General features: G+C 38.1%; 1 protein-coding gene across 4 annotated transcripts in view; it reads left to right on the top strand.

Moving 5' to 3' along the window:
* The window catches only part of LOC124798017 (actin-related protein 8), a 173,646-nt gene that overhangs the window by 28,527 nt on the left and 127,718 nt on the right, over positions 1–17,401 (top strand). For all 4 annotated transcript variants that reach the window (XM_047261215.1, XM_047261216.1, XM_047261217.1 and 1 more), the window contains exons 3-4: positions 160–369; positions 12,436–12,609. In XM_047261215.1, the coding sequence (XP_047117171.1) occupies positions 160–369; positions 12,436–12,609 (384 nt within the window). The remainder of the gene's footprint in view (positions 1–159; positions 370–12,435; positions 12,610–17,401) is intronic.

The following is a 17,401-nucleotide window of genomic DNA, read 5'->3' on the forward strand; positions in this document are numbered from 1 at the left end:
ATAGGAGTGAGCCAAACATTAAAACTTGTGGCATGCCATTAATGGGTTGTCCGTGATTTAGCCAAACTGACGGAATGGTCTCACTTGATTTATAATTGTTCATGTTATTTTTGTTTACTAGTATAACATTTACTGTCATCTTATTTTTAATTTTTATAGTCAAAGGAAATTCTTCATGAAATGGAAGAATGCAGACTGCAGATATCACACACTCTCCAGTCATGCCTTCAGTCAGACGGCCGTAGGCGCTATGCTACACCGCCACAACAAATAGCTGCTTTTAACAGACAGTCCAGTGCAGAAGAATTACCTAACTCAGAGCCACCAGTATGGACAGTGCCTGATACAGATGTTGTTGTTGGTGATGAGGTAAGAATATTAAACTCAGAAGTATTAATAATTAAACACATTAGTATAGTACTCTCATGAACAATTCACAATATTATGAAAGCGTAGAATGCTATTCACCATATGAACTACTGAATTAGATATAGTTGCTGTGTTTGAGAGAGAGAGAGTGAACTCTGGCACCTTAGGGGGAAAAAAGGACGGGTATACACTCGCACACACAGACATATCCATCCACACATATCCGTAAGGTAAGTCTTTCCGCTCCCGGGATTGGAATGACTCCTTACCCTCTCCCTTAAAACCCACATCCTTTCGTCTTTCCCTCTCCTTCCCTCTTTCCTGATGAGGCAACAGTTTGTTGCGAAAGCTTGAATTTTGTGTGTATGTTTGTGTTTGTTTGTGTGTCTGTCGACCTGCCAGCACTTTCATTTGGTAAGTCACATCATCTTTGTTTTTACATATAAAACAAATTTTCAGTACTATTTAATTATTTTTGGCGCACTGAAGACATAATTTTTATCTAGTACCAACTGTTGGTATACAGACAGACAGACAAAGACAATTTCACAGATTTTTGCCCTCAGGTTGCCACAATATTGTGACTTACTTAGTTTCCTGATCTAAAAAACGTCTTCCACGCACATATATTGATCAATAGAACTTTCATTATGAAGATAAGGAAACTCTACCCAAGGAAAGCAATGTAGACACCCTGGATGGTGTTACCATTAGTGTGTCATGTCTTTAAAATGGGACTACCTTGCAGATCAGTCAGTTACATCTGCATGTGCATAGTGGCACTTTCAACTGAAATGCCAAATGGTCTCAAAACAGATGTGAGATTGGCAATGTCCTCAAGATGAGTAGGAAACTAAACTTGTAATTTTTTCACGGCCACAAAAATTTTTCAAACCTCGTGTTTTATTTAACACCTGTGGGATTAGGGAACTGGACTGTTTTTGTCAGAATGTGCCTCTTCTACAACATAATTTTCTCTTTGAATGCATCCGAACAAATCAGAAACATGCAATTTCTCTTCTTGCAATGTCCTACTGTGGGAAATGTGTATTCAAGTCCACTTGAAATGTTAGGTCTGCAATCCTTTCAGGAGGTTCTAATTTTCATTACTAGGCTCCTTCTGTCTTCATAAATTCAACAATGGTGAGTTTTAAATTGAAAAATCATTGCAGGCAAGCCCCTTGACTTGACCAATGTATTTCACAGTACTCTTTGTTCAGTTCCATCAAAAACTGTAGCAGCCGTCAGTGGAATGATGTGTGTGACTTCAGAAATTTTCTGTTCATACCACCAATTTCTTCATGTGTTCCATGCCTGCAAATTTAGCACAGAGTTCCTCTTGATGTAGAGAACAATGAATCCTGTCTATCGTTTGTTGTAAATTTTGGCTCTTTCATTGCCAATTAAATCTTTAAATTCCTTCTGCATGGTATTGTAATGTCATTTCATAGCAAATGTGCATTACCTGTCACTTTTTCAACTGCATGATATATAATGAGAATTGTCATCCCTTCTATCATTCCCATTAATTTGTAAAAGCTTGTGACAATAGATTATTTGACTGCCTATTTTGTGCAAATAGCCACTGGACCTGTGAACATCCTTCATAGCACGAACAAATAGCGAAGGATAAACAGCGCTGACATCACGATTCTGCCGAAGTAAAGAGTGTCATACCGACCAAAAAATGCCACACTGCAACATGAAACATTGTGATGTCCTGGGTACTTCTGAGAAAGACAGAGCAAAGCCCAGACGGGCTGCCCCGCAGCCCACACACCCTGCCTTGGCCGACCCTGGTATAAGTCAACCACCTCGGACAACAACATGTTGTGAGGGTTTTCTATCAACTATTATATATTGGAGCAATGGTGGAAAGCCCACAGTGCACCAAACCACTCTCCATGTCAGTGCTGCCCCACAACTTGGGTGGGCATCCATAACATCGAGAACTACCACTCCCTATGGGAGCCAGAAGCCATTACTCCACATGTGTACCTCTCATCAGTGCATATAACAGATCATATTCCTTGATTCATTCATTCAAAGAATTAGTTTGGGCATAGACACAACACCATCGGACTCTCAAAATATGGAAAAGGTCACCTGGGGTGATGAGATGCTTTACGTTTGGTACGCACTGCCAGTGGCAAGATATGCACAGCAGAAAACCACATTAAATAATGCATATTGCTTGCCAATGAGACACCATCCAAGTAGGTGTAGAAGATATCCTTCTGTGGGGTACGTTTTCTTTGAATAAAAAGAGGCCATTGTTATGTTTGCCATTGCCTTACACAGGTAAAATACACAGGAACCTACTGCCAGACGAAGTGCATCTGTTTGTTTGGCGGCTCAGTTTCTTGTAACATCCATGCCATTAGAATGGCTCTTATTCTTCAAGTTGGAATCTTTTCTTTCCGGTAACACCCCCTCCTGCCCTACAGATTGGTTCCATTGCACAAAAAGTTAACTGTTTGTAATTTTGGCTCTGTAGGAAAAGGTTTAGGGTTGCTCTTGACCCCTAGGTTTAGAAAAAATGTGAGCCCCTAAAAATCTCATTTTCTTTGTATCTATAATAAGTACTGTTCAGAAGTAGCAGAATAACCAATAACTTTATTACTTTCAAATTTATTATTGATATTGGTCTTTTAATTTTAATAATGTGATGTAAGTTTTTTTTATACCCTAGAAAAGTATGATGATACAAAGATTAATTATTGGAATCCTCCATGAGCTTGATGCCCCTCAGTCAGACTGTTCAAAACTTTTAGTTTGAAACTAGGTGTAGAGCACTGATAAATCCTTCATTTTTGTGCCACTACAGCACTGGTTGAAAGGAAAGTGTCGATCAGATATGATAAGCTATACTCTCAGTGTATTAGAAACAAGCTCCTCAACCCCGTTATTGATAATTTATGTAATGTGATCAAATCCTACTTGAGCCCTTATATTATTTTAGTCTGACTGTTCTGCTTCATAATTCAATGCACTGACCATTTTAACTTTTGATTGAGATAACTAATCAGGATCAAAGACACCCAAAACGACAGAACAAGAAATGGGTACCATGAGTGATTTTTGTAAAGTTACAACAGGGATATCATGATCAACAACCTGTTATTTAACTTAGAAAGAATACTGAAATACAAATATAGAGAGGGGCAAAATACCACACTTTGTCATATGCAGTGATGAAGAACATACAGGTTCTGTTTTTGTGGTTGTTATTCAAATTACCAATAAATCATCACTTCCTTCACAGCTGGTGTGGCAGTTTGATGCACAATTAATTTACGCACCTGCAAATTGCAAAAGAAAATTATTAATGAGTGCATGACCGTTGGCTATTTACTTCATCATTTCATATAAGTAATACCTGAGCAAACATTTGCCATAAACAAATTGAAGATAGAGACATTGTACTTCCTACATGTGCTACTGTCTCTCAAAAGCGAAGATTACCGGAAGTTGTCCAGATTGGGTCGTGAACAGAAAGGCTTGACTTGTTCTGCCCTCTTTCTACCTGCCTTGGGACCACTGACCTGTCACACGACCTGATCAGTTTTATTCAAATGAGAACACTTTTTGTTAAGGAAACTGAAGTAAACAACCTGTAACTAGATGATAAATGGCTTCATGCAGGTCTCGTGAACTGACATACAGCCAGGACAGTGGTGCGCTGACCACAAGCCCCTCCATATCCTCATCCGGCGATGCTTGTGGGCTGAGGATGATGCGGAGGCTGGCCGGTACTGTTGGTCCTCCATGGCCTGTTTGCATGGAGTTTAGTTTTTTTGGGAGTAATATTTTGCAAAGTTGCTGACTTTTTTTCAAGATTTTTCTGATTATGAAGTCCAAGGAACCCCCTTCCATTTATGTGAATGGCAGTTAAATGAAAATGAGACAGATGGAAAAAAGTTAATAAACCGTTTATTATTTCAGATGCAATCACCATAACTGTCAATACATTTATCCCACTATGCGACAAGATAGACAGTGCCTTCATGTGTGCAGTTGCCAGTGAAACCACAATTGTACCCAAACATGCACCTCTTCATCTGAAGCAAATCAACAACCACAGATGACCGTCTTGAGGGCTTCAAAAACATGGAAACCGTACAGGAAGAGATCGGGACTGTATGGAGGATGTGAAAGGGCTTCCCAGCAAAACTTCTGCAGTGTACATGGGCCTGCATGTTGTCAAGGTTGTTTCGAGTATCTTGAAGAAGTTTTGTTGGTAAGCACTTACACATCCTCCATACAGTCCCAATCTCTCTCCATGCAATTTCCTTATTTTTGGAGCCCTGAAGAAAGGAATTCATGGCTGTCGATTTGCTTTGGACGAGAAGGTGGTATGCCTGGGTACAATCAAGGTTCCAAGGGCAGTTGAAAACATTTTTCTGTAAAGGAATTTTCTGTCTTGTCTCACAGTGGGATAACAGTTATGGAGTTTACTGTTGAAATAATAAACAGTCTGCTTACATTTTTCCATCTGTCTCATTTTCATTTGACTGCCCCTTGTACTATGAAGCTTAAATTTTATGCACATGGAATGAGACCTGACTGGATGCATTGAGGGAACCCTATCATGCCAACATTAGGATGAAAACAGCTACTAACTAGGTACTCCTAATTCAGTGGAGTTCAGTTGCTCATGATTGTTGTGTAATTATAAGAGCTTCATTGTTGGTGTTGTCAAGAATGCCATATTATCAGTACTGTGCAACACTTTGTGGATATGGTTTTGTCCACTTTACAGTTAATTAAGCACTCCAGTTACAGAGAGTTTTTTGTGTTCTTAACACCATTTTCCCGTCTCTGAAATACACCAAGTGAGCTGGTTTTGAAAGTCTGCTGTTGATGCCTGGAGTAGAAGAATATGTTCCAGTGGACATGATTTCATCGATTAAGTGTACGAAGTGATGCTGGATCCAAATTCCACCTTATCTGGGTATATAATATTTTGTTACGCTGAAAATTGCTACTGATGAACATTCTGAATTCCTGGAGTTCTTTGTGGTTTGCTGTGCGGGTAGAGATAGATAGTTCTGTATCAGTAAATATTAATAAATAATAATGTGTACTGGCCTTAGCAGCCAGAGACGGTGGTTGTGTGTGTGTGTGTGTGTGTGTGTGTGTGTGTGTGTGTGAGTGTGAGTGTTCTCTATTTTGGAAGAAGGCCTTTTGGTCAAAAGCTTCAGTGTGTAGCATTCTTTTCATTGTGCCTGTCTGCAACTCAATATCTCCTCTGTATGGGTGAGTAGCAATCTTACCCTTTTTGTATTATTGTTGTTATTTCATCCTGTTCTTTCCATTGATGTAGCCTTCACCAGACCTAGAAATGCTCATGCACTAAATGAAAGACAGTATAAAATTTCTTGTGGCTCTAGTTGAATAGCACACTAAAATGGAGTCAGTACAAAATAAATTTATCAAGAGACTCAGTTCAGCAGGCTTTTCTTTAGAAGCATCTCTCATTGTGTTGATCTAAAAACGGGGCCGTTTGATTGTTTTGCATATTTCCCTCTTATTGTCTTTCAGAATTATCTTCTGGGGCAGTGCATGTAAATGTTTTTTGAGCAGACATGATCAACAGAAATACTGTATAAAGTAGATAACCATTAGGTAGCAGATGACATTTTGGGGATCTTGGAATTATTACTCTCACTTCATAATACATTAATCATTAATGCCTTTTGTTGCTGACAATAAATATTAGTTTCTTCTGCATTGTGATGTTCACAGATGCAGTACAGTGCAAAAAATTATTCTCCATTTAGATTTTGCCTCTTTGTGTAGTGTACAGACCGCAGTTCTGTACTCTGATGGGAAAATATTCACGTTCCCATCTAACATACAGTATGAAATTGTAAATCCCTACCTTTTCATAAGAAAATTAAAAACATATTCATTAGCCACTTTTTGATTCAGTTGTCTGAATATAAAGATGCAAGGATGAAAAATTATGTTTTCTGTGTGGCAACTCGCAGTGTTTGTTGTAAATCTACATGACAAATACTAACGTACTGCAAGTAGGACTGAGTATTTATGGATGTTATCGAGTATTACTCAGGGAAGCTATGATTTCAATCAAGTAAATATTAAGCTAACAGCAGCAACGTAGAGTGAATATTAAGTGTAACTGAATAGGCGGCAGCTCTTACAGTAAATATTAAGTGTAACTGAATAGGCGACAGCTCTTTCAAAAGTAGTATCTCCTTTTCTAATTTACTTGATTAAATTTAGCTGACATAAACATGAATAGTATTGGTGATAGTTTATTGTTAATACAGTATACAATAAAGTTTCTGCCATTTCCTTGTATTTTGTTACTTACTTTGACTTGTTCAACACCGTAAAGGGTCTCCTTTTTAATGGTCTCTACAGAACACAATGAATGAATAAATGATGATAGCACAGTGCTCAAACAACAAAATAGACCACCATATCAGAGCATAAAACACTTCTTTGATGAACCAGATGACTGTCATTTAATTCAAGAACAATAATTGATAGTTAATGCATATGCCCATTGTCTATGTAGGGGAAATAGGGGGAATCCTTTGTATTTCTTAATATTTCATAGAGATTATTTAATTGTATTTTTACACTGCTGGCTTTTGTTAGGCATTTATTGTGGTCAGTAGAGGTGGAATTATGTGAATAAACTGCTGCCAGTTGCTAGTTAATTAAAATATGTAAAACACTGTTTCAAGAATGTATTAAAGTTACTTTCCTGTTGCAGAGACCATGGAATTGAAGAAAGTAAAGTGCAGAACTATTGTGTATATTATTGAAAAGAACGTAGTTCAGCACTGTTGCTGATGACAGTTAATATTACAGACTTTCTATATCTGTTATCAGTAGCTCATCAGTGTATGAGAAGTCCTCATTCCTTGTACTTGGTCTACCTGCTAATTTTTGTACAAAAGACATTCCCACATAGCTGCGAACACTCCTGCTTCACAGATTAAGATGTGCTGGAACTTGTAATCTCCCCCTCCCTCCTTTGTTGTTGTCACTACTATTGTCGATGGTAAAGTCTTTTAAAAAAATGCGAGAGGAGTAAGATTTACATTAAAACTGTGAGCCAGACCGAGACTCGAACTCGGGACCTTTGCCTTTCGCGGGCAAGTGCTACCATCTGAGCTACCCAAGCATGATTCACGCCCCGTCCTCACAGCTTTATTTCTGCCAGTATCTCGTCTCCTACCTTCCAAACTTTACAGAAGCTCTCCTGCGAACCTTGCAGAACTAGCACTTCTGAAAGAAAGGATATTGTGGAGACATGGCTTAGCCACAGCCTGGAGGATGTTTCTGCAGAAAATTGTTCAATAGGTTTCTGATAATAGTCACTTTTTTAGCTCTGCAACAATTTTATACTTTTGTTACAGATTAAACTTATGGTGTCTAGGAAGCCTGCTTACTTGGTTTGCTAGACAAACATTCAAACAAATTGTAATAATGAGTTTTATTAGAAAAAGAAGAGATACATTACTTAATTTTGCAATTACACAGATGTGTCACAAGCAAAGGGTGACATATGAAATAATAAATCTTCTTCAGTATAAAAAATTTCATGTCTGTGGTACATAGAGGGTACAAACGAAGTGAATAGAGTTGACACTGCTATACAAGTGTCTAATCTTGAAGCTGCTCTTGAACTGGGGCCCCGCCAGTCGATTGCAGTGCTTATGTCCACTTCACAGGGGCTGCTGCTGTCGCATTGTTGTCCTCGAGGGAGGTCCAGTCAGCATGTGATTGGCTGACTTCTTCTCACAGCCATCTCCTCTCTTTCTTTCCTGACTGGTGTGCCGGCGCTTGACTTTATGCCGTAACAAAAATGACCAATAAGCATGTTTATTTCCCATTTTTGAAACCGGTTGTTTGAAGCATCTATTGTATGTATGGCACATTAGTTGGTTATATTCGTGTGATAGGTGTATTTTGTGGATCCAGATACGTGCTTCTTGGTATGGTGCTCCTCATGAGTATCTGGATTAGTTTTCAGTGTGGCATTTAAAAAAATGACAGATTTATAGTTGTCAGCTTTTCTTGGCTGTGTTAGTAAACATATATTTTAACCTGCCTGTAATGCATAATTTACATACCACAACATGAATAATAGGGCATTTAATATGTGACATTTGTTGTTGTTATCTTTTGTAATTACTTTCTATTGGCAGCAAGACAAGAAAGACAATAGAAGACGATGTTAACCCACAAAAAGGAAGATTGAGAAGAGAAGCTGATGAAAAGGGAGTACCAGTTGTAAAGAAAATATACTCCATTATCCACTTCCCTTCAAATTATCTGTTTGTTTAGATTCTGGTTCACTACATGAAAAGTGCAAAAAGTATAGAAACGAAAAAGTTTTGTGTAGAGAAACATATAGAAGCATGTGCCTGTGAGTTATATTAAATAAAGGCACATTTATAATTGTAACTGTATATAGGTCCCCATCAGGAAATTTTCATCTATTTCTGAAAAATTTGGGCTCCTTGTTGTGCTATCTGTCAGACAGGGGGAAGCAAATTATTATTTGTGGGGACTTCAATGTAGATTCTCTGAAAGAGGGTAATAGGAAAAATGACCTTAAAGTATTACTCGGTTCTTTCAATTTGACACCCGTTATTGATTTTCCTACTCGGGTGGTAAAGGATAGGAGTTCACTGATAGATAACTTCTTTATAGACCAAGATAAGTTTAACCAGATAAATGCTCAGCCTGTTGAGAATGGTCTTTCTGATCATGGTGCACAGCTAGTTACAATATATGACATAGCTCCATTCAGCAATACTAAACAGTCCTCCAAAGTAGTACGTTCAGTCAACGATTTAACAATTGCAAATTTCAGGGAAAGCCTACAGCAGTTAGACTGGGATGAGGTGTACCGTGAACCTGATGCCAATTTAAAATATAATTTATTTCATGACATTTTTGTAAATGCATTTGAAAACTGCTTCCCCAAGAAAATAGTTAAATATACTCATAAGAAACCTTGTAACAAACCATGGCTTACTAAGGGTATAAAAATATCTTGTAACCGGAAAAGCGAAATGTATCTGACAGCAAGAAAGAGTAGTGACCCAGAAACTATCAAACATTATAAAAACTACTGTGTTATATTAAGAAAAGTTATTAAAAAATCCAGAAGTATGTGTATCATGTCTGAAATCAGCAACTCTTATAATAAAATTAAAACAATTTGGAATATTATTAAAAGAGAAACAGGTCAACCAAGAGCACAGGAAGACAGTATTACCATCAAATTGAATGAAAACTTTATGAACAAAAAGTCAGAAGTTGAAAATATTTTTAATAATCATTTTCTAAATGTTGTGGATATATTAGGATCCAGGTGTTCATTAGAAGATGCTAGGCTGTTAATGGAAGAGGCCATACCTATGCAATTTGATACAATTGAAATCTCACCCACTTCTCCCTCTGAAATTAGGAAAATAATAAACTTGCTTAAAAGCAAAAACTCACATGGAATTGATGGCATTTCCAGCAAAATACTAAAAGCTTGTTCTCAACAGATAAGTAAGATTCTCAGCCACCTGTGTAATAGCTCTCTGGAACAGGGCATTTTCCCTGATAGACTGAAATATGCTATTGTTATACCTTTGCATAAAAAGGGGGATAGATCTGATGTCAAGAATTACTGTGCAATCTCCCTTCTAACAGCTTTATCCAAAATTTTTGAGAAAGTAATGTATTCAAGAGTAGCTTCACATATCTGTAAAAATGAAGTACTAACAAAATGTCAGTTTGGTTTCCAGAAAGGTTTTTCAACATAAAATGCCATATATGCTTTCACCAATCAAATTTTGAATGATCTGAATAACCGAACACCACCCATTGGGATTTTTTGTGATCTCTCAAAGGCTTTTGATTGTGTAAATCATGATATTCTGTTAGACAAGCTCAAATATTGTGGCATGAGTGGGACAGTGCACAAATGGTTCAATTCGTACCTAACTGGATGAGTGCAGAAAGTTGAAATAAGCAGTTCTCATAATATGCAAAGATCAGCACATTCCTCAAACTGGGGAACAATCAAGAATAGGGTTCCACAAGGGTCGGTCTTGGGTCCTTTGTTGTTCTTAATATGTATTAATGTGTTGCCATTCTATATTCATGAAGAGGCAAAGTTAGTTCTCTTTGCTGATGATACAAGTATAGTAATCACACCTGACAAACAAGAATTAACTGATGAAATTGTCAATACTGTCTTTCAGAAAATTACTAAGTGGTTCCTTATAAACGGACTCTCACTGAATTTTGATAAGACACGGTACATACATTTCCATACAGTGAATGGTATGACGCCATTAATAAATATAGAACTTAATCAGAAGCATATAGCTAAGGTAGAATATTCCAAATTTTTAGGTGTGTCCATTGATGAGAGATTAAATTGGAAGAAACACATTGATGATCTGCTGAAACGTTTGAGTTCAGCTACTTATGCAGTAAGGGTCATTGCAAATTTTGGTGATAAACACCTTAGTAAATTAGCTTACTACGCCTGTTTTCACTCATTGCTTTCATATGGCATCATATTTTGGGGTAATTCATCACTGAGGAATAAAGTATTTATTGCACAAAAGCGTGTAATCAGAATAATAGCTGGAGTCCACCCAAGATCATCCTGCAGACGTTTATTTAAGGATCTAGGGATATTCACAGTAGCTTCTCAGTATATATACTCTCTTATGAAATTTGTTATTAACAACCAAACCCAATTCAAAACTAATAGCAGTGTGCATAACTACAATACTAGGAGAAAGGATGATCTTCACTATTCAAGATTAAATCTAACTTTGGCACAGAAAGGAGTGAATTATACTGCCACTAAAGTCTTTGGTCACTTACCAAATAGTATCAAAAGTCTGGCAGATAACCAACAAGTATTTAAGAAGAAATTAAAAGAATTTCTGAATGACAACTCCTTCCACTCCATAGAGGAATTTTTAGATATAAATTAAGAAAAAAAAGAAAAAAACACAAAAAAATTAAAAAAAGTTGTTATATTAACTTAAATATGTTGTTTAATTAACTTAATTATGTCATGTATTGGAAAATTCGACTCGTTCCACATCATTCCGAAGTACCATATTCATGATCCATGGAACTAGTATTAATCTAATCTAATCTAAGCAGAAGTATTCATTGTACAGCTACATGACACGTAATAATGTTGTGTAAACAGGCTTCTGTTGTTACAAATCTAGATAATATTTCTTTGTAAAATACCAATGTTAATCAAGTGAATATTAAGTTACAACTTTAAGATCAAGAGCAGTTGCTTAATGCTCCTGAGGAAGCAGCAACTTCATTTAAAACAACGGATTTCTCTCTAATCTACTTACATTTAGCTGATACAACCATAAACTGCATTAAGTTGAATAGTGGTAGTTTATTGTTTATGCATTGTACAGTTTGAGATTGTATGATTTGATTGTCTTTTGTTAATGCATACTTTGATTTGTTCCACATCCATGAAGGTCATCCTTCTTGGTGGTATCTGTGAAACACAATGAATGAATGAGTGAATGAATGGAAAACAGAAGGAGTTAAAAAAACAAACAGTGTGAGGACAGTAGCACAATGCACTTCTGTAACCATGACAGGTACAAGTTTTCTTTGCACATAATGAATGTGTGTTTTGTTGTGTCTTCAATAGTAGACAACCAGAATTATGTCCAAATCAGATTTTTAAAACATTTTTACATCTTCTACAAAAGTAAATGTACAGTACTTTTACATCTGTGTTGTATGTGACCTCTGTTTATGGATAGTTTAATTTTGTTGCAGTTGTACTGGCTTGAAAATATTTGATAGAATAGACAAACTTTTAATGCCTGTTTCACTGTATTTTATTGCTGCCTGTTTAATTGATAATAATTTTCATTTCCATTAGTTAAGTTCTGACATTTTAAATATATTTGAATTTAATTTTGTAGAGATTTTTGCTTTATTAAACAAGCTTATGTGCTGTCAGCTTTTTTGATTCCTTTCCATGTATTTTTATAAGTAGATTTACATTGTTTTCAGGTAATGCACATAAATCCAAATTTGGATTACAATATTCACTTCCCCTACAGACGTGGGGATCTAAATATTCATGCTGGTCCTGGTGGTTCAATGAGTGGTGTCTTAGCTGACCTGGAGACAATTTGGAGTTGGATAATTAAAAACAGATTAGATATCCCACTTAAGGATTTACGAGTAAGTGAGATGATGATATTTTCCATTACATTGCAAACATATCTGTGTATTATTTACTGTAATTGATACTCCACACCCACCACCATGGGCCTTTAGTGGGGTGCCTTGTGTGCCTCAGTGATACAGATAGCTGTACTGTAGATGCAACCACAACAGAGGGGTATCTATTGAGAGACCAGACAAACATGTGATTTGTGAAGGGGGCAGCAGCCTTTTCAATAGTTGCAAAGGCAGCAGTCTTAATGATTGACTGAGCTGGCCTTGTAGCATTAACCAAAACAGCCTTGCTGTGTACGGTACTGGTACTGCAAATGGCTGAAAGTCTTAGTGACTGACTGACATATCCTTGTATCACTAACAAAAACTGCCATACTGTGTGCTGGTACTGCAAATGGGTGAAGGCAAGGGGAAACTACAGCTTTAATTTTTCCTGAGGGCAAGCAGCTCTACTGTGTGGTTAAATGATGATGACATCTTCTTGGGTAAAAAATTGCAGAGGTAAAGTGTCCCCTATTTGGATATCTGCATGGGGACTGCTCAGCAGGATGATGTCATTGGGTGAAACAAAACTGCCGTTCTGTGGACCAGAGCATGGAGTGTTAGATCCCATAATTGGGCAGATAGAGCAGAAAATTTAAAAAGGGCAACAGTTAGCTTGAGGTTAGATGTAATGGAAATTAGTGAAATTTGGTGCCAGGAGGAACAGGATTTTTGATCAAACCATGGAAAATCCAGGATAGAAAGTAACAATATTATGAAAAGGAAAGTTGACACTCACCGTTTAGTGGAGATGCTGAGTCGCAGATAGGCGCAACAAGAAGATTCTCACAAATAAATCTTTCGGCCAAAATCCCCTTGTCAAAAATAGACCACACACACACACACACACACACACACACACACACACAAACGTAACTCACATACGTATGACTGCAGTCTCAGGCAACTGAAGCCACACTTCTAATCAAGTGAATACAAGGTTGTAGATTCAAATTCACATAGGGGCAATGCTGGAGTAGGTTTAATAATGAATAAGAAAACAGGAATGCAGGTAAGTTGCTATGAACAGCATAGTGGACGCATTATCGTAGCCAAGATAGACATGAAGCCTACACCTACCACAGTAGTACAAGTTTATATGCCAACAAGCTCCACAGGCAGTGAAGAGATTAAGGGAGACTGAAATTTAATTGCAATGGGAGACTAGAATTCAATAGTAGGAAAAGGAAGATAAGGAAAAATGGTAGATAGTTATGGGCTGGGGGTAGGGAATGAAAGAGGAAGCCACTTGGTAGAATTTTGCATTGAGCATAATTTTCTCATTGTTAACACTTGGTTTAACTTTTAACGATGGGAGATGCGGCTGGCTGGCTAAGCACCCTGGATGGACGATTCTCGACTGCATACTGCTCAAGTGATTGTTGTGCCAAAGCACTTGCTTATGGTAATGAATCAGTCAGATTCATTTTCACTGCTGACCTCAAAATCACTGTCTAGTAGCAATTTCAAGGCTTTTTTGGCTGAGTAAAACAGTTTGCTCATTTTCAAAATAAAATCTTACACGAAAATAGTATTTCTACAACAGAGAAAGGAGGCAATACAGATGTGCCTCTGTGCACACTACACTACTAACTAAATGCCCAAAATCATTTGCGTGTACCATAGTGCTAAGTGAATGCCCACAATACCTAGTAGCAATACATTGCTGTACAAAAAATGTTCATAAAGCCCATTAGATAACACTAAGGACATTGCTTGCACAACAATTTACACTACTGGCCATTAAAATTGCTTCACCATAAGAAATGCAGATGATAAATGGGTATTCATTGGTCAAATATATTATACTAGAACTGACATGTGATTACATTTTCATGCAATTTGGGTGCATAGATCCTGAGAAATCAGTACCCAGAACCACCACCTCTGGCTGTGATAACAGCCTTGATATGCCTGGGCATTGAGTCAAACAGAGCTTGGATGGCGTATACAGGTAGAGCTGCCCGTGCAGCTTCAAGACGACACCACAGTTCATCAAGAGTAGTGACTGGTGTATTGTGATGAGCCAATTGCTCGACCACCATTGACCAGACGTTTTCAGTTGGTGAAAGATCTAGAGAATGTGCTGGCCAGGGCAGCAGTCGAACATTTTCTGTATCCGAAAGGCCTGCAACATGCGGTCGTGCATTATCCTACTGAAATGTAGGGTTTCGCAGGGATCGAATGAAGAGCAGAGCCACGGGTCATAACACATCTGAAATGTAACGTCCACTGTTCAAAGTGCCGTCAATGTGAACAAGAGGTGACTAATGAGGCATGTAACCAATGGCACACCATACCATCACGCCAGGTGATATGCCAGTATGGCGATGGCGAATACACGCTTCCAGTGTGCGTTCACCGCTATGTCGCCAAACACGGATGCGACCATCATGATGCTTAAACAGAACCAGGATTCATCTGTAAAAATGATGTTTTGCCATTTGTGCACCCAGGTTCGTCGTTGAGTACACCATCGCAGGCACTCCTGTCTGTAATGCAGCATCAAGGGTAACCGCAGCCACGGTCTCCGAGCTGATAGTCCATGCTGCTGCAAACGTTGTCAAACTGTTTGTGCAGATGGTTGTTGTCTTGCAAACGTCCCCATCTGTTGACTCAGGGATTGAGTTGTGGATGCACGATCCTTTACAGCCATGCAGATAAGATGCCTGTCATCTCGACCGCTAGTGATACGAGAGCACTGGGATCCGGCACGGCATTCCATATTGCCCTCCTGAACCCACCGATTCCATATTCTGCTAACAGTCATTGGATCTCGACCAACACAAGCAGCAATGTTGCGATACGATAAACCGCAATCGCTATATTAAAGCCAACAAAAGGGAAAATAAATGTCTAAAAAATGAGATTGACAGGAAGTCAAAATGGCTAAGCTGGAATGGCTAGAGGGCAAATGTAAGGGTTTAGAAGCATATTTCACTATGGGAAAGATAGATGCCACCTACAGGAATATTAAAGAGAGTTTTGGAGAAAGAAAAGAGAATCAGCTGTACCTGTGTGAATATCAAGAACTCAAATGGTAAACCAGTACTAAGCAAAGAAGGGAAAGCTGAAATGTGGAAGGAGTATGTAGAGGGTCTCTGCTAGGGAGATGAACTTAAAGGTAGTTTTATAAAAATGGAAGAGGACATAGATGAAGATGAAATGGGAGATATGGTACTGCGAGAAGAATGTGACAGAGCACTGAAAGCCGTAAGTTGAAAGTAGATTTACAAATTGCCTTGGGACGGCCAGCCATGACAAACCTCTTACATTTGGTGTGCAAGATGTATGAGACAGGCAAAATACCTTCAGACTCCAAGAAGAGTATAACAATTCCAATACGAAAGAAAGCAGTTGCTGACAGGTGTGAAAATTACTGAACTATTAGTTCAATAAGTCATGGTTGGAAAACACTGACACAAATTCTTTACAGAAGAATGGAAAAACTGGTAGAAGCTGATGTTGGGGAAGATCAACGTGTATTTCAGAGAAATGTAGGAGCATGCAAGGTAATACTAACCCTATGACTTATCTTAGAAGAAAGGTCAAGGGAAGGCAAACTTACTTTTATAGCAGTTTTAGACTCAGAGAAAGTTTTTGACAACATTGACTGTAATACTCTCTTTGAAATTCTGAAGGTAGTAGGGGTAAAAAAAAGGAGCAAAAGGCTATTACAACTTGTATAGAAACCAGATGGCAGTTATGGGAGTCGAGGGACATGAAAGGGAAGCAGTAGTTTAGAAGGCAGAGGGCCAGGGTCATAGACTGTCCCTAATGTTATTCAGTCTGTATATTGGGCAAGTAGTAAGGGAAACCAAAGAAAAATTTGGAGGAGGCATTGAAGTTCAGGGAGAAGAAATAAAAACCTTGAGGTCTGACAGTGACTTTGTAATTCTGTCAGACACAGCAAAAGACTTGGAAGAGCAGTTGAACAGAATGTACATTGTCTTGCAAGGGGAATGTAATGTGGACAGCAGCAAAAGCAAGACAAGGATAATGGAATGTAGTCAAATTAAATCAGATGAGGCTGAGGGAATTAGATTAGGAACAAGGCACTCAAAGTAGTAGATAGGTTTTGCTATTTGTCAGCAAAATAATTGATGATGCTCAAATTAGGGAGGATATAAAATGTAGACTGGCAATGGAAAGATAAGCGTTTCTGAAGAAGAGAAATTTGTTAACATCAAATATAGACTTAAGTGTTAAGCAGGCTTTTCTGAAGGTATTTGTCTGGAGTGTAGTGATGTATGGAAGTGAAACGTGGATGATAAACAGTTTGGACAAGAAGAGAGTAGAAGCTTTTGAAATGTGGTGCTACAGAAGAATGCTGAAGATTAGATGGGTAGATCATGTAACTGATGAGGAGGTACTGAATAGAATTGAGGGGACGAGAAATGTATGCCCAACTTGACTAAAAGAAGAGATTGATTGATAGGACTCTACATCAAGTGGTCATCAATTTAGCATTGTAGGAAATTGTGTGTGTTTGGGGATTGGGGGGGGGGGGGGGGGGGAAGGGGAGGTAAAAATTGTAGAGGGAGACCAGGGTGTGAATACAGTAAGCAGATTGAGAAGGATGTAGATTGCAGTAGTTATTGAGAGATGAGGCTTGCATGGGATAGAGTAGCAGGGGGAGCAGCAGCAAACCAGTCTTTGGACTGTAGACCATGAGAACAACAGTTGATACTTTGTATCTTTCTAATACTGCCTGTGAATGAACAAGTGAAGGAGAAAGCATGACATAGCATTG

The sequence above is a fragment of the Schistocerca piceifrons genome, chromosome 5 (genome assembly GCF_021461385.2).
Source record: "Schistocerca piceifrons isolate TAMUIC-IGC-003096 chromosome 5, iqSchPice1.1, whole genome shotgun sequence".
Lineage (NCBI taxonomy): Eukaryota > Metazoa > Arthropoda > Insecta > Orthoptera > Acrididae > Schistocerca > Schistocerca piceifrons.